Source organism: Geotrypetes seraphini, chromosome 17, assembly GCF_902459505.1.
Source record: "Geotrypetes seraphini chromosome 17, aGeoSer1.1, whole genome shotgun sequence".
Classification (NCBI taxonomy): Eukaryota; Metazoa; Chordata; class Amphibia; order Gymnophiona; family Dermophiidae; genus Geotrypetes; species Geotrypetes seraphini.
This window is the reverse complement of record NC_047100.1, coordinates 13007702-13030379: the sequence shown is the minus strand read 5'-3', so window position 1 is coordinate 13030379 and position 22678 is coordinate 13007702. Positions and strand designations below refer to the sequence as shown.

General features: G+C 45.0%; 1 protein-coding gene across 3 annotated transcripts in view; it reads left to right on the top strand.

Moving 5' to 3' along the window:
* DCP1A (decapping mRNA 1A) overlaps positions 1-19042 on the top strand; it is an 80362-nt gene extending 61320 nt beyond the window's left edge. For 2 of the 3 annotated variants that reach the window (XM_033925782.1, XM_033925783.1), the window contains exons 8-10: positions 10166-10231; positions 14042-14266; positions 18797-19042. In XM_033925782.1, coding sequence (XP_033781673.1) covers positions 10166-10231; positions 14042-14266; positions 18797-18877 — 372 coding nt within the window. In that variant the 3' untranslated portion in view covers positions 18878-19042. Of the gene's footprint in view, positions 1-8635; positions 8734-10165; positions 10232-14041; positions 14267-18796 lie in introns of those variants that run through there. The other variant, XR_004537320.1, reaches the window with a different exon arrangement.
* Positions 19043-22678: the final 3636 nt, after the last annotated feature.

The following is a 22678-nucleotide window of genomic DNA, read 5'->3' as shown; positions in this document are numbered from 1 at the left end:
TCAACCTTTTTACACTCATGGACTGGCAGAAATAAAAGAATTATTTTGTGGACCGGCAAACTACTAGGACTAAAATTTTAAAACCCTGTTTCCGCCCCATCTCCGCAAGCTCGGTCACCTCAGTAATTATAGAAAAATAGACAAATATAGACAGCAGATATAAATTCTCAAAACTGACACATTTTGATCACTAAATTGAAAATAAAATCATTTTTCCTACCTTTGCTGTCTGGTGATTGATTTCATGAGTCTCTGGTTGCGTTTCCTTCTGTCTGTGTATCCTTTCTTTCATTTCTTTCTTTCTGCACTCAAGCCCAAGAATTGTCCCTTTCTATTCCCTCCCTCTTTTCTTCCTATGTCCTTAGTGCCCCCAGTGCCTCCTTCCCATGTCCTTAGTGCCCCTTCCTGTCTTTAGTGCCCACAGTGCCTCCTCCCCATGTCTTTAGTGCCCCAGTGCCTCCTTCCCATGTCCTTAGTGCCCCAGTGCCTCCTTCCCATGTCCTTAGTGCCCCCAGTGACTCCTTCCCATGTCTTTAGTGCCCCAGTGCATCCTTCCCATGTACTTAGTGCCCCTTCTTGTCTTTAGTGCCCCCAGTGCCTCCTTCCCATGTCTTTAGTGCCCCTAGTGCCTCCTTCCTATGTCCCTCTCACTGCCTTCCACACTTTGTCCCACCCCCACCCCCGAAGCCTGCCTGCCTGCCTGTGCCTGTCTACCTTTCTCCCTCCCTAGCCAAAGCCAGCCTACTGCCTCCCTGCCGCTCAAAAAAAAAAAGCCTCCGTCCTTTTCCCCTTCTCTTACCGCCATGCTGCAGCTGCTAAAGCCGGAAGTCTTCTTTCCGACTCAATTCTGAGTCGGAGAGGACGTTCTGGGCCAGCCAGGCAGCGATTGGCTGGCCCAGAACGTCCTCTCCAACGTCAGAATTGACGTCGGATAGACTTCCTGTCGGCTTTAGTAGCTGCAGCATGGCGAAAGGAGAGGCTTTTTTTTTTTTTTTCTTCGCACGGACAGGCATAAATTCAACCGGCAGTGCTCTTCCAATTTAAAGGTGAGGTGGAGGGAGGGAGATGGCGGGGACCGCGCGATCTTGATTGCCTCACTGCGGGGACAAGTCCATTCACCGCTCCACGGGGCGGTGAATGGTCTTGTCCCAGTCCCGCAGAGGCCACTAATTTTTCTTCCTCGTTTTGGCGGTTTACCCACGGCTAAACGCGGGTAGCCGCCACCGTGTCATTCTCTAATTCAAACTCCTACCAAACCGGTGAGGCCGTTGCCTGAACTACTACTGTTTTGTTTAAAGGTAGATTTCCAATAGATTTTAGTGCTAGCTTGAACACCTGATCATCTCTGCTGCCTTGCTTTTCATGTCATTTGGTGCAGAGGATTTTTTACTTTCTTTTTTTTTTTTTTTTTGCATTTGCCCACTTCCAGTTTCCTTGCTGAATCTGGTGACATTGTAACTTACCAGTTCACTATCTGCTATCCTATGATTTACAGAATGGTTAGGTTATGCTTCCTTTAGCTACCCCTTATTCGTATCACTTCTTCATTCTGTTACTGCAGATTACTGCAATGGACTTCTCTCAGGTCTCCCGTTCATCCATCTTTCGCTCCTTCAATCCGTTTAAAATGCTGCTACATGACTCGTATTCCATGAGAGCTGCCATGCTCGCATTACCCCCCTCCTCAAGTCACTTCATTGACTCCCCATCCGTTTGCGAATACAGTTCAAACTCCTCTTACTAATTAAAGTGCATTCACTCTGTAGCGCCAGAATATCTCTCCTCGCTCATCTTCCCCCCTATGAACTCCGTTCATGGGGTAAGTCCCTCTTATCTATACCCTTTATCTCCACTGCCAACTCCAGACTTCATCCCTTCTTTCTTGCCACGCCATATGCCTGGAACAGGCTGCCAGAGTCAACACGTCATGCTCCGTCTCTAGCGGTATTCAAAGCCAAACTAAAAGCCCACTTTTTGAAGCTGCTTTCAACTCTTGACTCCCACTCACTGTCAGATACCTATACCCATTGTATCATACCTTCTACCAGAAACTCCGCAACCCCGAAATGTCCTGTGTCTGTCCAAATTAGATTGTAAGCTCATCCGAGCAGGGGCTGTCTATTGAATATTAAATGTACAGTGCTGCATATGCCTTTCAGCGCTATAGAAATAAGTACTAGTAGTACTCTTACCGTGTTTTCCCGAAAATAAGACAGTGTTTTATATTAATTCGGGGCCCAAAAAATGCACTAGGGCTTATTTTAGGGGTAGGTCTTATTTTTTTCATGTACATGATCATCTCTCCCTTCCTCTCCTGCACCCCAATTCTTCCTCTTTCCTTTCTCTTCCCCCACATGTGCAGCATCTTTCCTCCCCTCTCACCCATCTCCTTGTGCTTTTCCTCTGCAGCATCTTTCTATCCCTCTCATCCCCCTGTGCAGCAGAATCCTTGCACTGTGCACAGCATCTTCACAGATGGGTTATATCTCACTTTGACCAGCAGATGGAGACTGAGACCAAAACTTCTATATTAGCTGAGGCTCCTCCTCCTAATCCAGTCTTTTCTCAGTCTCCAGCAGAGTGGTAAGACTAAATTGGCTCCCCCTGTTAGGGCTTTTGGAGTCCTGGGTCCCCTTGCGTGCCGGATGGAACCTGGACAAGTCCTGTTTGGGGATCCATCTGACCTCGGGGGTGTTAAACCCGGCGGGTTGTGTGCTGGGTCCCTCTCCCCACATTTTTGTAGAGGTGCCTTATTGGGCAGCCTGGCCACCAATACCGGTCAGGCTTCCAGATTTGAGAGTCAATGGAGTCTGTTTTGAAGTAAAACAAAAACCTGAGGCTGTGCTGGTCTAAAGGGCTCATTTCCCTTTAAAATTACTGTTGTCTGTGTTTTTCTCAACTAACCGGCACTTATTTTACAGCTACAGCAGTTTTCAGTACAATAAACACTTTGAAAGGGGAAAAGTGATCATTGTGTTCCAGGCGCGAGGCACTCGCAGCCAGCCTGTGCAAGTGTTGTACAGGCGGTGGGGAATCCTCGTCGGCATCAGTTGCCGGTAGCTAGGGAACCCCGCTGCAAGTGCCTTGCAAGTTGGCCACTGATCGTGGGGAAGCTCGGGCTTCCCCCGATGCCCACGCGGGGGTTTCCTCAGCCACCGATGGTCATGATAAAAAGGATTCCTTACCGCCAGAACGGCTGAGGATTCCCTTACCACGGCTGCAGGGCTTTAGCAGCTGGGAAAGTGTAGGCTTCCCAGATGCTACAGATCTCTGGAGGCCCGGTTTTAGCAGCTTCCGGCCCGATTTCAGTGGGCAACACCTCCATCATCTCAGTGTCCTCAGATGACCTTCCCCTTGTATTGGAGAAACAGGGGCAGGTTTGTGCTGGATCCTCTGTTGTGGTAGGGAGTCCCTTGGGGCCGCCTAGAGTACCTTGGGGTTCTGTTCGACACCTCCTTGGGAAATGTCTTCCTCCCAGAGGCCCGGGTAAGCAAATTGCAATCTCAGATTCGCCGGCTTCTAGCATCCCGATGTCCTTGGGCGCAGGATTTCCTCCAAGTCTTGGGGTCGATGGCGGCTTCCCCAGACGTAATGAGATGGGCTTGTGCCCATATGCGTCCTCTTCAGTATGCTCTTCTGTGGAGGTGGTCACGCCAGAGGCACAGTCTGGATCATCCTGTTCCTCTGCGAGGCTTGGCTCGCTGCAGTCTTCGTTGGTGGCTACAGACCTCCCTTCTAGTTCAAGGGACGAGTCTGGATCAGCCTCAGTGGATGGTGCCTGTCACAGATGCCAGTCTCCTCGGTTGGGGAGCTCAGTGTCTAGGTCACTCAGGTCAGGGTACCTGGTCCACGGAGAAGGCATCCTGGTCGATCAGTGTTCTGGAGACTAGAGCGCTGTTAGCTTTCTGATCCTTCTTGATGGGCAAGTCAGTCAGGGTTCTTTTGGACAATGCCACGGCGGTGGCCTATGTCACTTGTCATGGGGGCACCAAGAGACTTTGGTGGCACAGGAGGCGGCTCTGCTTATGATAGTGGCAGAGTCTCATCTTCAGGATATCTTGGCCTCCCACATAGCAGGCGTGGAGAATGTGCAGGCGGACTTTTTGAGTCGTCACGTCCTAGACCCTGGAGAGTGGTATCTAAGCCACTTGGCCTTCCAGTTAATAGTGCAGTTTTGGGGTCAGCCTCTCATGGACCTGATAGCCATGAGTGTCGACGCCAAAACACCTCGCTTCTTCAGTCGTCGCAGAGATGGTCGGGCCGAGGGGCTGGATGCTCTGGTTCAACCATGGCCAACGGATGGTCTGTTGTATGTGTTCCCTCTGTGGCCATTAGTGGGCAGAGTTCTTCTCCGCATTGTTCGACATCCAGGCCTAGTGATTCTGGTGGTCCTGGATTGGCCCAGGCATCTGTGGTGAGGCATCTGGTAGCGGATCCTCTTCCTCTGCCTCTCTCAACCGACCTTCTGTCTCGGGGCACCATTCCTTTTTTTTTTTTTAATTCTTCATTTAAATTTTTCAAATAAACAACAATTGTGCTTAACAGGCAATATACGATATTAATACATCCAATATTAGTAATCATGATAATTCAAAAAAAAAAAAAAAATAATACAAAATAAATCCATTTTCATTATTGGATCAATATATTAACAAAAAAGAAGTAAACCATACTTTTTATTTAAACATAGTCCTCAATAAGGGAGGAAGGAGACTAAGAGAAAGAAATTCTTCCAGGAAAGATCACATATTAAAGTTTTACAGGAAATTAAGTGAAGGCCGATGGTTTAATAAAAATGGACTTGAGTTATACCGAAAATCACTGTGGTGCAAATGAAACACCTTTACCCTCTAAAATGAAACGTAACTGCTGAGAATCATAAAAAATGTATCTATTGTTTTGAAATGCAACAAAACATTTACAAGGAAATCTTAACTGAAAAGAAGCTCCTAATGATACAACTTTATCCCTATATGTGAGAATTTTTTTCCTTCTAGTCTGAGTCCATTTTGAAACATCCGGATATATATATATTCTTTCTCCCAAAAAAGAAACTTGTTTTAAACCATAATACAATTTCAAAATCATTTCTTTATCCTGATAAAATACCAGGGATACTATCAATGTAGCTCGTCCGGACAATTCAAGATTTGATGATTCCAAAAGAGTTGTTAAGTCTTGTTCAGTAGTTGTATCAGACTCCTTTATTGTCCTTTTTAAATAATAAATCTTCTGCAAAGGTGGAATATTCATTTCCGTAATTTTTAATATGGAAACCAGGAAGTCCTTAAATAATTCCCTAGGAGTTTTAAATTTAGACATAGAACATAAGAACATAAGCAATGCCTCCGCTGGGTCAGACCTGAGGTCCATCATGCCCAGCAGTCCGCTCAAGCGGCGGCCCAACAGGTCCAGGACCTGTGCAGTAAACCTCTATCTGTACCCTTCTATCCCCTTTTCCAGCAGGAAATTGTCCAATCCTTTCTTAAACCCAAGTACTGTACTCTGCCCTATAACGTCCTCTGGAAGTGCATTCCAGGTATCCACCACACCACCAAACTTCCTGTTTTGGTTTTCCAAGTTTTCAATTTTACAGAGAAGAAAAACTTTGTCCTTTGCATTCTGGTTATTTAAAGATTTAATCTCAGTTATAGATTTTTCAATATCTCCTATTTGTTTCGCTTGATCACAAGAAACAATTTCCAATTTATTAACTTTAGTAGAAACTTCAGCCATCAAGGAAATAAATCCAATACATACAGTTTGAAGATTTTCAATTGCTCCCCACAAGGAATCCAGTGTGACCACCGCCGGTTTCACAAGCGGCTTGAGATGAGGTAACCCGGGTTCCCGCTCTCCTTCCCGGGTTTCACCTCCCCCACTCTCACCACCGCTTGCCTGCAGTGTTCCTCCTCCCTCTCCTGGTCTTTTCTCCGAGTTTGCCTGCAACAGGGTCATCTCCTGAGTCGGCAGCTGCCGAAATCCCTCAACAGGAAGTAACAGCTCCGTTGCACTACTCGGGGGAGTAGGAGGGTCAGGTCCCAAGGGACTCAGCGACGCATCGCCGTCCATGCTGAGCTGCTCCTGGAGCTCAGCTGCGGATCCGCCCGATGCCATCGGGACTGCGAATGTTGTTATCGCAGTTTGACGCAGAGTCGAAGTCGCGGCCAAGGAATGAGGGATATCCCTCTGTCGACCCCTCCTCTTAGGCATCCAAAAACTTTGAAGAAAACGTTACCGAAGGTAAATTTTACTGCCAGAGCGGGAGCTTGGATTCACGCGTCCACTCCCGTCGCCATCTTGTCTCCCCCCCTCGGGGCACCATTCCAATGTTCGATCCGAGTCCTTTTGTCTTACAGCTTGATTCTTGAAAGGGACCACCTAGGTAAAAAGGAGTACTCAGATAAGGTGATCTCAACCCTTTTGGTGTCCTGGAGACTTTCCACTTCTCGGGCTTATATGTGGGTTGGGCGTATATTTGAGGAGTGGTATGGAGTGGTCTCTTTTCGTACTTCCCTTCCTACCATCTTAGAGTTCTTGCAGGATGGCCTGGACAGGGTCCTGGCTTGGTCTCTCCGGGTTCAGCTTGTGGCCTTGTCAGCCTTTCGTGGCTTGTTACGAGGTCAGCGTCTGACTGCCATTCCTGTTGTTCTCTTCTTGCGGGTGGCCAAGCCTCCCATGCCATGTCTGTCTGTTCCATCTTGGGATCTGAATATGGTTTTGTCTGTGCTGGTGCGCCCACCTTTTGAGCCTTTTGGTGCCTACTCGTTGAAGGACCTTAATCTTCAAGCGGTCTTCTTGGTGACTGTTACATCTGCTAGACGTGTTTCTGAGCTGCAGGCTTTCTCCTGTAGGTCTCCCTGGAGTTCTCTAGGGAGCAGGTTGTGTTGCGGCCTGTTCCTTCCTTTCTGCCAAAGGTAGTTTCTTCTTTTCATGTCAATCAGTCAGTGGTCCTTCCGGTGTTGGGTAGTTGGGAGGGATCTTCTGAGCAGAAACAGTTACGCAAGTTGGATGTCAGTCAGGTCCTTCACTCTTATGTGCAGAGGACCCAGAAGATCAGGAAATCAGATCATCTCTTTGTCCTTCAAGCAGGTCCTTGTAAGGGGGATGGCGCTTCCAAGCCTACCATTGCGCGCTGGATCAAGGAGACTATTGCTTCCGCTTGCCTTCTTCAGAAAAAGCCTGTTCCTGAATTTCTCAAGCCTCATTCCATTTGGGGTCAAGCAGCTTCTAGGGCTGAGTCTTCTCTAGTGCATCCAGTGGATGTTTGTAAGGCTGCAGTTTGGTCTTCCCTGTATTCCTTTGTCAGACACTACCATGTGGATGTTCAAGCGCATCGAGACGTGGTATTTGGTGAGCGTGTTCTGGTGTCGGCCCTTCGGGGGTCCCACCCATGATAGGTACTGCTTTGGTATGTCCCATCTGTGACGATTAACTGTACTAGTCTATCAGGTGACGCAGAAGGAGAAATTAGGTTCTTACCCGCTAATTTTCTTTCTGTTAGCCTGTAGACCGGTACAGTTCCCCACCCTATCTATCTTTATGCAGTGATTGTGGGTTTTGCTCGCGTGCAGATTTTGGTTTTTTCTGTGGGTTCTAGTATTTTTCTTGGGCCTGGAGATATAAGCACAGTGGCTATGGCTCAGCTGTGGGGACATTTTGTCTGCAGGATTTTAATTCTATACATGTTCCAACAGTTGTTACCATGTGTTTATTGTTTTTAACCTCCTGTTTGGAGTGTTTTTACTATTCTTAGTTAGTTTTACTAGGTTCTGCTTGGCTATTTGGCAGACTGGATTAGGAGGGGGAGCCTCAGCTAATATACAAGTTTTGGTCATAGTCTCTACCTGCTGGTCACAGTGAGATATAACCCATCTGTGAAGATTAACTGTACAGGTCTACAGGTTAACAGAAAGAAAATTAGCAGGTAAGAACCTAATTTCTCCTTTCTATCCCTCCTTCCCATCCCATCCCTTGTGCAGCAGAACCCTTGCACAGCTTTTATCCCTCCCTTCCGTGCAGTAGAACCCTTGAGCAGCCTGCCCCCGCCTCTTAGCTGAACCCCCGCTGACCGTGAGACCTACATACCTCCCTCCAAAAAGCAGCGTCGGCAGCATTCTAAATAGGCTGCTTCACGGCCTTCTCCTGCCGGGGCCTTCTGTGCGCTGCGTTACTGATGACATTATCAGTGATGCGGCAAAGCGAATACCTTGGCGGGAGAAGGCCGCAAAGCAGCCTGTTTAGAGTGCTGCTGATGCTGCTCTTTGTAGGTCTCGCAGTTGGAGGGTCGGCGGGGTTCGGACGGGAGGGAGAGATGGAAAGATGTGAGGGTCAGCGGAGGTTCGGCTGAACGGCGGGGGGAAGCGCTGCTTCCAGCGAATCTATAGACATTCGGATTAGGCTTCCGGGGACTAGGGCTTACTTTTGGGGTGGGGCTTAAATGAAGACCTACCTTGAAAATCATGCTAGGGCTTATTTTCGAGGAAACACGGTAGTAATAAAAATGAGGATTATTTACATTACTGCAGTCTCACAGCCTTGTTCGACCAGCATAGGATCATATTAAATAAGTTTCAAAGTGAAAAATTGAAGCTAAATAAATTTAATGTTTGCATTTCACCTTTCTGGATTACAGTTCAACCACAAAACAGACAATTTGATTATACCTACTGTACCTGAAAGTAGCTCACTTTGAACTGCTAATGAGAGAGGGTGTGAGCTAAATCCATATAGGTGAGATTATTAGTAAATTGTATATGTCATAAACCTTTGTTGGAGAATGTGCATAGTTTCCCTTTAAAGATTATCCAGCAGAGTATGGGGGCTCATAATTGAAACTTAAATATGTCTAAAAACCCGCCCAAGTCTGCACTTTGACGATATAAAAGACAGGTCGCCCAAGTGCTGATTGAAATGGCTGTTTGGTCATATCCAGGGACATTTTGGGCTTCTGAATCCCGCTGTTCGTCCAGAGCTGAAAGGGGCATTTTTTGGAGGAGTGGTTAGGGCGGGATGTGGGCTGACCTAGATTTAGTCGTCCTGAAGGGATAATCGAATGTCTGATGAGACTGCCTAAGTGAAACTTATACGTTGTGAGTTAGACGATGTAGAGACAGGTTTAAGTGCCCAAAAGGTATTGAAAGTGACTAGATAACCACTGCAGAGACAAAGTAAAGACCCACACACACTCCTCCCCCCCCCCATGTTCACTGACCCCATTGCACCCCCACAAAGTTCAGAATAAAAACCTGCATACCTGCCTCCAGAACATCAACACCTGGCATAGGAAAGCCTAGTAGAGCTGCACAGAGGTGGCTTAAGTAGTCTGGGGGGGGTGGGCTACTGAACCATAGAAAGGAGGATCCAGGCTCATAAGCTACTCTAACCACTACATTCATATTGGAAAATGTAAGCCCCCCCCCAAAAAAAAACCACTACTGTACTGCCATATAGGTGGCACCTGCAGCCATAAGGGCTATTGGGGTTGTAGACAGATGGGGGTATAATGTTTTAGGGGGCTCACCATAACCTATAAGGGAGTTCTGATGAGATGTTTATGTGGCATCCTTTTTGTGAAGTTCACAGCAGTGCCCTGTAAGGTGCCCACTGCTCTGTTGCCATGTCTGGGTAGCCAGTCCATCACAATGATGGCCCCTCCCATGTCTAAAAGGTCTTGTTCTGGACATTTGGGACTTGGACAAATTTTTGGTTGAGAATGTGGTATAAAGATGGACATAGTGGCGGTCTGGTTGATCAAACGCCTGGATGATTTAGACATACTTTTTCGAGAATGGACATTTTGCTACTGCCGCCTTTGGGTGACTAGCGCCCTATGTCCAAATCGGACTTAGATGTTTTTTTTATTATGCCCCTCCATGTGTTTATATCTGCTATTTAGCATGCTTAAATTCAGGGATTTTGTGTGTTTGTACAAGCGTAAGCATCCAGTCTTGACCTCAGGAACATCACCACTCAGTTCTAATAAATCTTGTTTTTTTGTTTCAGGAATTTTTAAAGAAGCCATTTCTGCCCATAAACCTCTGTTTTTACTTCAGATTTTAAATGTTTTTTCAAATTTCTACCTATATTTCATAAGGCAGTGTAGTCCTGAAATTCCAGTACTGAAATGGGAGTTCAATAGCCGACATTTTTTCTTATCTTACAGTCTGCTCAAAAGTGTAAGGAACCAGAAGTATTTACACAGCCCAAGAGTCTGCCAAAGACAGTACAAGTAAGTATGTATGTGTGTGTATCTGTGTCACATTTTTATGACCACCGCCTACCTCTGATGTCAAGAACGCACAGCCAGTGAATGAATTCATGTGTCACGTGCAGACCTCATAGGCATATAAGATGGGATGTCAGCAAGTTGCCAATATAGCAACCGTGGCTGTCATGGGGAATTTATCAAACATTGAAGAAGGCATGATCGTTGGCTACGGGGCCAAGGGCGGCGGCTTTTTGGAAAAGGCGGAGTTTGTGAGTGTTCACGGGCTGCTGTGGCTAAAGTGTGCTGTGAGTGGACAAATGGAACCTTTTTAGACAACCCAACGTGGTAGCTAGGGCAGCATGAGCCATAGATGCAAGAAGTAAACATTGGCTGTGCAGGCTGATCAGCACTCTACCGTGGAGCAACTCACTGTCCAAATGTGAACAAGAGATGTGTGTCCAAAATGACTGTAAAGCGAACCGTGTTGTGAATGGGGCTCCAGAGCAGATGGCTGGTGACCACCCTTACTCAATGAATCACGTTTTGAGCTCCATTAGACGGATGGACGTTGGTGTGTCAAGTGTGAAAACACCAAGAACAAACACCCAGCAACCATTGTTGGATGTACACAAGCTGGTGGCGACAGCGTTATGGTCTGGGTCCCTTGATACCTCTGGAAGGCGCACTCAACCATCTCTCCATCCTTGCCAATCAAGTTCACCCGTACATGTTGACAGTCTTCCATATGGCTGATGGCATGTTTCAACAGGTCAGTATGACATCATACCACCAGAATTGTTCGGAAGTGGTTCGCAGAGCATGACCAAGATTTCCAGCAACTTCCCTGGCCTCTGAATTCCCCAGACCTTAACCCAATCGGACGCACTGCATTCTGCAAGGCTCCAGATACCTCTAGCAACCATCTAGCATATTGGTGAGTTATTCCCACGGCATCTGGCTGCCGTCCGTGCTGCCAGAGGCAGTTATTCTGGATATTAGCAGGTAGTCATAATAATGTGATTCAACTATTTCAAAGCAGTGTGAATAATACAAAATGTTGCTTCCAAATGGTGTTGCAGAAATTAAAGCTTATCTCCTCCTAAATAGCTCAAGTGTAAAATTGCAAATAGCACATGTTCCCTCCTCCCACTAATATCATGTGCTGTGTACCTGGGAACTGCAATATCATGGTTTATTAGTCACTGTGGAGACTTAGAGCTGGTATAGTTTAGATTTAACAAAATTAAAGGCAACTGTGCATGGAAAATTCTATAGACATGATACAGTAAATAGTAGGAGTAGGTGTAAGGAATATACAGTCAAACCTCGGTTTGCGAGTGTTTTGCAAGACGAGCAAAACGCTCATCAAACTTTTGACTCGCAAATCGAGTGTTGGCTTGATTTGCGAGCACTCCCCCCCTCCCCCCGATAACCAGCATCGCTCCACCCCCGCTCGCAAAGGCCCCCTCGCTCCAACCCCCCCCCCCAAACAACTTAAACTTACCCCCCCCCTCTAGTGTAGGCATAGATCGTGTGCCTAGAAGATCTTCCGGCTTCTGCCTGCCTCCCTTGAGCATGCGAGAGGGAGAATTAGAAGTCCTTGAGCATGCGCAGATGCATGCTCAAGGCAGGCAGGCAGAAGCCGGAAGATCTTCTAGGCACATGATCTGTGCCTGTGCTAGACGGGGGGGGGGGTAAGTTTAAGTTGTTCGGGCGGGGGAGCCGGTTCGCGCGGCGGGGGGGGGGCCGGTTGGGGCGGGGGGGCCTTTGCGAGCGGGGGGGAGCAATGCCAGTTATCGGGGGGGGGGGGTAGGAACAGATTATGCTCGTAATCCAAGGTACCACTGTACTATGTTTCAGCAGGCCTTTAATAGAGAGATGCAGCTTTAATTAGTATAACTAGTAATGTGGCTGACTTTTTTAAAATGTAAGATTTTGGGGTTTATTTGGTCTGTTTAATTCTCATTAGGCTTTCATCTCAGTCAGAACCGAAGCTAAGTTCGGTGTCATGAACCTTCATTTGCAGCTTCATAGGGCTTTTTGCTCCAGGGGCTACAAATTTGACTTCTTCTGGAAACCAGTTAATCTGGGTTGTAAGTCTAGCTCTAGCTCTTGGGGACACCATGAAGTGAGAGAACCTACCACAGAGGGCTGTGAGTGTTGTGTGCGCTCTGTTTACAGTATCCCCATCCTCCATCTTTAGGATTATCCTAGTTCTTCCTGCAAAAAAGAGGACACGTGGCCCCAGCCCTGCCCCCACATGACATGACATGGCCCCAACCTCTTAAACCCGAACTGCCGGCTTTTTGAAAAACTGCCCGAATACCCAGACATTCCTGTAAAAAAAGGAACATGTCTGGGTAAATCTGGACATAGGGGTAACACTACTCCAGGGGTCTCAAAGTCCCTCCTTGAAGGCCGCAATCCAGTAGGGTTTTCAGGATTTCCCCAATGAATCTGCATGAGATCTATGTGCATGCACTGCTTTCAATGCATTTGCATACTCATTGGGGAAATCCTGAAAACCCGACTGGATTGCGGCCCTCAAGGAGGGACTTTGAGATCCCTGCCCTACTCTATCTGTCCCCTGGGAAGATCACGTCCTTTGCCTAGAGTACACAGCATTTACAACAGAGCCACTCTGTTGTAAATGCTGTATGATTTATACTTTATGAATAGGGCTCCCAACTGGCTCCAGAGTCTCCAAATTATATTGATTCGGTTTAGGATTTACACCACTGTATGCAGGACTTGCAGTCTTGCATCTCTTGGAGAATTTAATAGGGAAATCAGAACTACACGATCGAAACGTTCAAGATACTGAAGGGAATAGACCCAGTAGATAAAGACAGGTTGTTCACCCTCTTCAAGGTAGGGAGAACGAGAGGGCACTCTCTAAAATTGAAAGGGGATAGATTCCGTACAAACGTAGGGAAGTTCTTCTTCACCCAGAGAGTGCTGGAAAACTGGAACGCTCTTCCGGAGTCTGTTATAGAGGAAAACACCTTCCAGGGTTTCAAGACAAAGTTGGACAAGTTCCTGCTAAACTGGAACGTACGCAGGGGAGGCTGGACTCATTTAGAGCACTGGTCTTTGATCTGAGGGCCGCCGCATGAGCGGACTGCTGGGCAGGATGGACCACTGGTCTGACCCAGCAGCGGTATTTCTTATGTTCTTATGCATGCAGTGGGGGTAAATCCGGTGAATCTGAAGCCTGTTCATAAAGCATGTATATTATGGGTCTGCCTTTAGTGGCTGTCCTGCAGGAGGCCTGGCCCACACTGTCAGACATCTGGAGCCACTCGGCAACCTTGTTCATGATTATGTGCAAGACTGCTTTTAGACTTGCCTTGAGTTAACTAATCCTGATTTGTGGTGGTCTATTACATGCTAAATTATCATATGTATAAGTTGGTGTTAACGGCACATGCCACCTTTCCACATGTTCTACATGTAAGAAAAAAATATATCACTTCCGAAAGCAAAGTAATTCTCCATTTAACTTGATATCATCTTTTAACGCAAAGCTGCCTTATAAGCAGCAGGGCTTATTAAGAGAGTCATTTCAAGCCAGTTTATATTACGGATTCTGAAATTGCTGTATAATTGGGTATAGGCCAAAGCAGCTGGCCAAAAGAGATGAGATATAAAAGCCCAGTTGCTAATTTTTCAGCTCCTAGTTAACTATATTTTAGATATGTGGAGGGAGAAGAAAAGGGAACCCCTTTTCCTAAAGCAACTGGTTAAAAAAGTTTTTTAAGTACCCACTGCATTTCATTTCTTCTCAGGCTTTCCATTACTTATCTGACCATTTATTTTTGTTACACACAGGTTCCACCTGCTCAGTTTCTTACAACTGTGACTACAGTGACTCCCTCGGTCCTCTTGTCACCTAGTGTTTTTCAGCATTCGGCGTCAAAATCCACTGAACTGGAAAATAAAGCCAGCTCTTCACCCGCTCCAGTGGCGGGAGCTACAGAGAGTCAGACCACTCTTCTCCCCTCTGCCGTCCTCAGTAGATCTCAACTCCAAGAGACATTAATCCATCTCTTAAAGGTACTGACATGCTTATGTGTTGAGCAAATCTATAGAGAAAGTGGATGGGAATGAAAAATGCTTTCACCTGTCTTATAAGGATAACATCAGGATATATCAGAGGATGCTAGATTACTATGGCATTATTTGCTGACTTGGGGGGGATACTAACAGGCTGAATTGCCAGTCATTCTTGAGAGCAAATCCACATTGTTTTGCTTAAACAAGAAATAGATAGAGGTAGAGATAGGATTATGAAAGGGTATAGATAGAAGCATAAAGGGGAATAAAGGGTTTTAGACAAGGATCTCCTTACAGGTCATGGACCTGATGGGCCGCCGCGGGAGCGGACTGCTGGGCGCGATGGACCTCTGGTCTGACCCAGCGGAGGCAACTTCTTATATTCTTATGGTCATATCCTTATTGGCCAGAATTACCATATTTTTCGCTCTATAAGATGCACCTGACCATAAGACGCACCCACCTCTAGAGGAGGAAAAAATTCTGAACCAAATGGTGTGCCCTGTACCCTGCCCCCCCTCTGGTGGTCTAGTGGTAGGCCGGGACAGGGTATAGGGCACATCTAGTAGTGGCCACGTCTAATGGTAGGCAGCCCTAAGTCAACCAGCCCGCCCCAAGCCAGCCAGCCAGCCCCAAACCATCCAGCCAGCCAGCCCCAGGTCAACCAGCCAGCACCAGACCAACCAGCCAGCCAGCCCGCCCCAAGACAGCCATCCAGCCAGCTCCAGGCCAAAACAGCCAGCCATTCCCAAACCAGCCAGCCAGTTCCAGGCCAAACCAGTCAGCCAGCCCCAGGCCAGCCAGCCAGCCAGCTCCAGACCAACCAGCCAGACCCAGGAAAGCCCCCCCCTTCCCCTTATCTTCTTAAATTCTGCCCAGCAGCTCTAGCCAGCTTCTCTCCTCCCTGTCTGCCTTGGCAGCCTTCACTCTTCCGGGCTCCTCTTTTCCCGGCCAGTGGTGAAACAAATCAGCAGTTGGACGTCAGGAGCAAGCTTTACGCTCTCCCGCTCGTCCCCACGCTGATTGCCGAATGGTTGCCGTAAGTTCTCGCAAGTCCCGCGAGAACCTACGGCAGCCATTCTGAAAGCAGCGCGGGGCTGAGTGGGAGTGCGTAAAGCTTGTTCCTGACGTCCGTGCTGCTGATCTGTTTTGCCACTGGCCGGGAAATAAGACAAGGGCGCTGGACCACCAGGTAAAAAAGGGACGATGGAAGAACGGGGTGGTTTTTTTTGGCTGGGGAGTGTTGTTTGTTGTTTTTTTTTTAAAGGTGGTGTGGCGGCAGCGGGCGGGTGGGTTTAGAAAGGTGGTGTGGCGGGCAGGTTTTACAATGGTATGGGGGGGAGGGGAACAAAATTTGTACCTTCACTTCATAAGACGCACCAAGATTTCCACCCACTTTTGGGTGGAAAAAAGTGCGTCTTATGGAGCGAAAAATATGGTACTTGTTTTGTGCAGTATAAAAAAAAAAATCATAGGAATTATGCCTGATAGGTTTTTGTATGAGAGACCAGAAGTGGACAAGCTACAGCCCACTGGCCAAATCTACCTAAGGAAATAAGTTTATTTAAAAATTTATATACAGCATATTTACTATGTGGTTTACAGATTACATGCAAATCAACTTAGGGCCAACCCATTGTTTGTATATGGAGCCTACCTATGGTAGTTTATTAGTTTCAGCAAATAATGGCACTGCCACTTCCCCTCCCCCCTCCCCGAGGGGATGAATGGAACCTTTTTAGATAACCCAGCGTGGCAACTAGGGTAGCATGAGCCATAGATGCGAGAAGTGAACATTGGCTGTGCAGGCTGATCGGGCGTTTGCGGGAGATGTCTCCTCATCGGCAGACTTCTACTCCTGGACTGAGCCTTTGGTCTCGCATTCAGGCCCAAATGTTTGCCCCCTTTTTGCATGGGGCTCCCTGATACAATTTCTAACTTAGGGGTCAAGAAGCATTTCTTTTTCATCTTGAGCCAGATTTAAATTTAGGGCTCCTTTTACGAAACCGCGTTGGCGGTTTAACGCACGTAATAGCATGCGCTAGACTGCCGGCTGTGCTAGACGCTAACGCCAGCGTTGAAGCGCGGATTTAGCGTACGCTAAAACCGCTAACGCGGCTTCGTAAAGGAGCCCTTAGAATCTACCTAAAAAAAACCCCATGAACTGACTTAATTCTTTTAGTCTTTTTTTTTTTTTATTAATAAATGTTTATTGAAAATTTTTGAAATATACAAACCAGAGTATGACTAGCAGGGACAGCTCAAGTGAAATCAAACATACAAAGGGTCCCAGCAATAAATCTACAGAGCACATAGAAAACCCAGCAAAACAGTCAAGCCCCCGATATCCATCAATAATCAGAACTCCGCATACCACCCTCCACCCCCAAGCTCCACCTCCAGCAAAGAGGGATCCCCTGTTGTTTCTGCAGGAGAGCCCCCCCCCGGTCCATAACCCTCCCCCCCCACCCCACAGAAGTAAGCTCAAAATAAAGAATCTATTTTGTCAAGTAGTAATGTCCAAGTCCGGGTATAAGTATAATAGTAACCATGACGCTTTGCAATAGACAGTTCCATATTACTGATAAACCTAAGCTTTAAAGTCCAGTCCAGTTTAGTGGGTGCCAGGACCTTCTTCCAATGAGCGGCAATCAAGCATTTAGCTGACGCTAATCCCCAGCGCCGAATCTTAGTTTGCCAAGAACGTAAACATACATTATAAAGGCCTAGCAAACAACCCTGTGGAGATCTTTTAGTCTTTATGCCATTCAGGTAGTCCTTTCTTTTGTTCACTTTTCCCCCATGCATGGGTGCTGGGAAGACTAATGCCTAACTTTATGTGCGAGTACTTGCACTTGTGAAATCTGGTGTAAATGTCGAAACTCAACCATTAGTGTTGGGTACAAAAAGTACAACTGTAACACCAGGTTGAAATTCTGGGCACCCCCCCTGACCCGCCCATGCCCCCCTCGTGACTGCACCATAAAATTTAGGCGCACATGTGTCAGAATAGGACAAAGGGCAGATCTGCGTGTAATGCAAAATGAGTGCCAATTAATACCAATCATTGATTATTGGCTCATTAATTAGTTTGCATGTGGATCTGGGATCCACCCCCCCAAATTTGAGCAATCTGTATGGAGTCCAGGAACTTATAGTAACTAAACTAGAAATCATAAGTGATTGGCTGTTCTCTAATAAACTTTCACTCAATGTTGCTAAATCTTGTGGCTTACTCCTTCCCATTAAAAAATCCGAAACCTTACCAGGAACTATCTACATCAAATCCACACCCTTACTTATGGATACCAAAATAAAACTACTTGGCGTTACTCTAGACACAGATCTCACTTTCCATGATCATATAAGCACAGTAGTAAAAACTTGTTTCTTTAAACTTCGTATCATTCGCTCACTTATCTCCATCCTAAATACCAACTCGATCAATATCCTCATTCATTCTTTAGTTATTTCTCACCTAGACTACTGTAACTCATTATTAAATGGACTACCCCAAAAAGAACTTCGCCGTTTGCAGATTATACAAAATACCGCAATCAAACTCATTTACAAAATAGGCAAATTCGAACACGTTACCCCGCTTCTTAAGGAGGCTCACTGGCTCCCAGTCACACACCGTATAGTTTATAAAATTCTACTGCTCTCATTTAAAATCAAACTCTCCCACCTGCCCTTATTTTTGGACAAATTACTTATTCCTCAAAGTTCTCCCCGTACCTTACGCTCTACGGATCAAAAACTCCTTTTCATCCCTTCCCTAAAAGAATCTTATTATACAAGGAAAACCAATTTTGCTATAACAGCTCCTACTTTATGGAACTCTCTCCCTCAATTTCTTCGGGATGAAACTCATTTACCTAAATTCAAAACTAATCTAAAAACTTTCCTATTCAAGGATGCTTTTAACAATCCCTAATCACTTATATCCACTTACTTACTCATCATTGTCCCAAAAGCTCTTCTTTATTTCTGCGCATATCTTTTATACCATGCACCCTTGTCCCTCATGTTCTATCCCTTCCTTCTATCTCATTTCCTCTAATATTATGTAACTTTTCCCTTCCTTCCCATCTCTCCTCACGATCATGTTTGTCAGTATATGTCTAATATGTTTTCGCAAATTTCTCAAACACACCATTAACTAGTTCTTCTCTCCTACCTTAAATTTTTTATTATTGTTAACCGGTCAGATATTTGTTTTATGATCGGGATATCAAAAATCAATAAACTTGAAACTTGAAACTTAAACTCTTTTAAACATAGCAATGCCAATGCCAATTATTTCAACGCATTCTACAGGCTGACCATGCATTGTTTGAAGAAATGCTTTCTCAGTTTTTAAGTCTACTTACTAGTTTCATGTCCCCTAGTCTTAGTTCTCTTTCTTGATTTATGGTTCAGTCCCAGTAAGTGAGAAACAATTAAACATGAGTGTTTTGCAACGCAAAGCAAGATTCTGATTCGATGGCTTGGTTAAATAAATGTTGCCTCTCCTTTTTCTTCTTCCAGAATGATTCCAGCTTTCTGACCACTCTTCATGACGTCTACTTGCAAGTTCTGACTAAGAATGTGGACAAGGATCAGCTTTAAGTGGAATTAATAGATTTCACCTGACAATCTCTCTTCTGAAATGAATATGCCTCATATAAACCTGTTCTATAGAAACAAAATAATAGATCCTAAGTGGTTTTGCAAGTCTGAATTTGGCAAAAAAAAAAAAATGACCATTTTGTCAAGACAAACATTTGCCAGTAATGTGCTCAGAAGCACTATAGACTTCAGTGTCAAGCATCACCAGCAAACTGTTTTCATGAAAACTTGGCACACGTGAGTTGCACAATAATTTACTGTTTTTAGCTTTACTTCGACAAACGATCACATCCTGTGTTTTATTATAAATTTATGATGATTTTTGAACCATTACCAGCTGTATTGCACACATCAGAATAGTTTTAGGGACTGTAGTGCCCAGGTTTTAAAGACCTTTGGAAATTTGATGGTAAGCAGGTGGGAATTGATATACAGTACACTTCCCCCTCTGTATTCGCGAATTCCGTTTCTACGGATTCGCTTATTCGCGGTTTTAAACAAAAAAAATTACTTTCATTTTTCAGGCTATTTTAAGCCCTGTAAGCCCCCCCTTAAGCCTTACCTGGTGGTCTAGCGTGTTTTCGGGGCAGGAGCGATCTTCCCACGCTCCTGCCCCGTGCAGATCGCTCACAGGAAATGGCTCGAGAGACTACGGGAGCTCACAGCAGCCATTTCCTGTGAGCGATCTGCACGGGGCAGGAGCGTGGGAAGATCGCTCCTGCCTGAAAACCCGCTAGACAACCAGGTAAGGCTTAAGGGGGGGCTCACAGGGATAAAAATAGGCGGGGGATAAGGGCAGAACCGGCCCGAATATTATTTGCGTTTTTTCCATATTCACGGGCCGGCTCTGCCCCTAACCCCCGCAAATATGGAGGGGGACGTGTACATTGTTTGCTGGGAAAAGATTAATGTGCAGTTAAACTAGTACAGATGGGCATCCAAACCAATGATTTAAAGTTACCTATTATGTACATTCTGGACTTGCAAGGCGGGATTATTGGAGATAAATTTACACTAATGCTACCACCTAGGCCAGCTGGAAAAGAGCATAACCACTGCCTATCTCCACTCATACAAAAAAGTAGATTTCTTCCAACACTATGGAGAAACATGCAGCATAGAATCAAAACGATTGTGGAATGGCAGCTACGTTGATGTAATAATTGGTTGATATTCATTTGTTTTTAGATAGATGAATTTTAGAGGCTGGCCTAGTGGAAAGAGCACCTCCCAAATCCTTGGCCTTCTTTCTGGTCATGTAACATATAGCATGTCTCATTTCCCATTACCTTGTAGCAGCACTCTCTCTTGTTGCCAATGGATTACACACCATTGTGTAAGGGGATATTTTAGGTTTTGGATGTTTAAAAAGAAAGTCAAAGTTTGAACATAAAAAAAATTAAAATAGAACTTTTATGAAAATCACCTCTTTTTAGAAGCCTTTCTAAAGTTTTTTGGGAAGTTACTTTTCACTGCAGCATTTAGGTTTAAGTGAATTTTGCATGCATTTGCTTTCTAGCATTTGTCAGTGATTATCTTTAGTTTAGATGGTGGTTTATTTATTTTTTTATTTTGAAAAGGGGTCCCTATTTTTATTATATGCTGATCTGTTATGCTGCTACTGGTTCATTTCATTTTTATTCTCATTTTGACGCCAAATTGTTTTAGTGATTTAGCGTGCATCTTAGTTTATTCCAGCAATAGTCATTTTGGAAACCTTCAAATGTTTTGTTTTGCAGGGAAATTGCAATTGTTGTAAATTAAGCAAAATAAGGTATTGCTTTTTGTAAATACTAGTATAAAGGTTATGATACAAGGAATAGAGAATTTGGATCGACCGACCACAAAATCGGTCTGACTTTGTAATCTATGGTTAAACTTTGGGGTTTTTATTTTCTTATTTTATGATATATGTGTTGAAAGTTTCAGTCTGGCTGTTTCTGGCTCCTCCGCTTCACTCCTTTCCAGCCACAGCAGTGATTGACTCTTCTGCAACAACCTTTTTTCAGAAACATGCTTCTTGCGCATAGATACAACACAGCAGCACACTGGCTCCTGACTCTGCACTTAACATCATGGCTTAAAAAAATAAAATCACTCCGGGACCACCACAACTGTACAGCCATTACTTGCAGGGCACACTCGGCAACCTTTTCATAGTCAGTGCTGCTCATGGAGCTTCAGCCAAACCCATCCCCAGGTTTAAATTTTAACTCTTACATTATAATAATCAGTACTAATCAGTCTTGCTGGGTGCTTGACCACAAGTCACTGGATGATGCTGGCCATGATGGAAGTATTTCTTTTCCTTTTTATATGTTGTTTTGTTTGGAGGGGGGGGGTTTGCAAGCCAATGTGGTTAAGATTTGTGTAGCAATAGATCACCAAACTGAAAAGCATTTTGCAACTATCTAACTTCACATTTTCTAGCAGAACTGTTTAGTATTTCTTGTGACACCAATATCCAAGTCCCACCGCTGTCAATCCAACGGCTGATTTCTCCAATTTATGAAAAAGATTTTCTCTTCGGATTTTTATACGGCCTCGGAAACACCACTCCTCTGCCTTTAGAACACGTTTCATGCGGGAGGAAGCTTTAGGTGTGAATATCCTCACCGGCTTTTTGATTTTTAAAAAAATTTATTTATCCTTATCAATTTTAAATATTTGAACTTGTCCAAAGAAGTATCTATTCATATAATTTATCCCCCTTTTTAACATAAGAACATAAGAAACGCCTTCACCGGATCAGACCTAGGTCCATCTAGTCCGACGATCCGCACACGCGGAGGCCCAGTTAGGTGCTCCCTGTTGGAGACCCGGATTTCCCGTATCCCCCGATATGATTTGCAAGAAGGTGTGCATCCAACTTGCGCTTGAAAGTTGCGCCACAACCTCCTCCGGGAGAGCATTCCAAGCGCTCAACACTCGCTGTGTGAAACAGAACTTCCTGACATTTGTCCTGAACCTGCTGCCACACAGTTTCACCTCTTGTCCGTGTCGCATCTGAAAATGTCAGTAATGCTTCTTCCTGGTCTATTATGTCAAATCCTTTTAATATTTTAAAAGTCTCTATCAAATCCCCTCTCAATCTTCTCTTTTCGAGGGTGAACAGTCCCAGTTTTCTGAGGCGTTCTTGGTAGCTCAAATTCTCCATACCTTTGACTAGTTTTGTGGCTCGCCTCTGCACCCTCTCCAGCAGAGTTATATCCTTCTTGAGGTATGGAGGTTTAATCTACACATTAAAATTTTAATTTCATTTAGATTTCACTTATCTTATTCGGTAGATCCAGCCCTCCCAAGTCACTGAATAAGATAAGTGAAATCTAAGTGAAATTAAAATTTTAATGTGTGGTTTAACCCTCAAAAATTAAAAAGGGGGATAAATTATATGAATAGATACTTCTTTGGACAAGTTCAAATATTTAAAATTGATAAGGAAAAATAAAATTAAAAAATCAAAAGGCCGGTGAGGATATTCACACCTAAAGCTTGCCGCATGGAACGTGCGTTGTAAGGGCAGAGGAGTGGTGTTTCTGAGGCCGTATAAAAATCCGAAGATAAAATCTTTTCATAAATTGGTGAAATCAGCCGTTGGATTTACAGCAGTGGGACTGGCGATACTATTTATATTATATTGCATATTGGAGATTGTATTGCGACTACAGTGTGAAGTCATAGAGACCATCTTTAATATTGAACCAATATACAAGTAACACTGGGTGACTGACTAGACACCTCTTAGTTTTCTGTGTCAAATCCAGTAAACAATGAGATATGTTCACGTACTTCATAGAACCT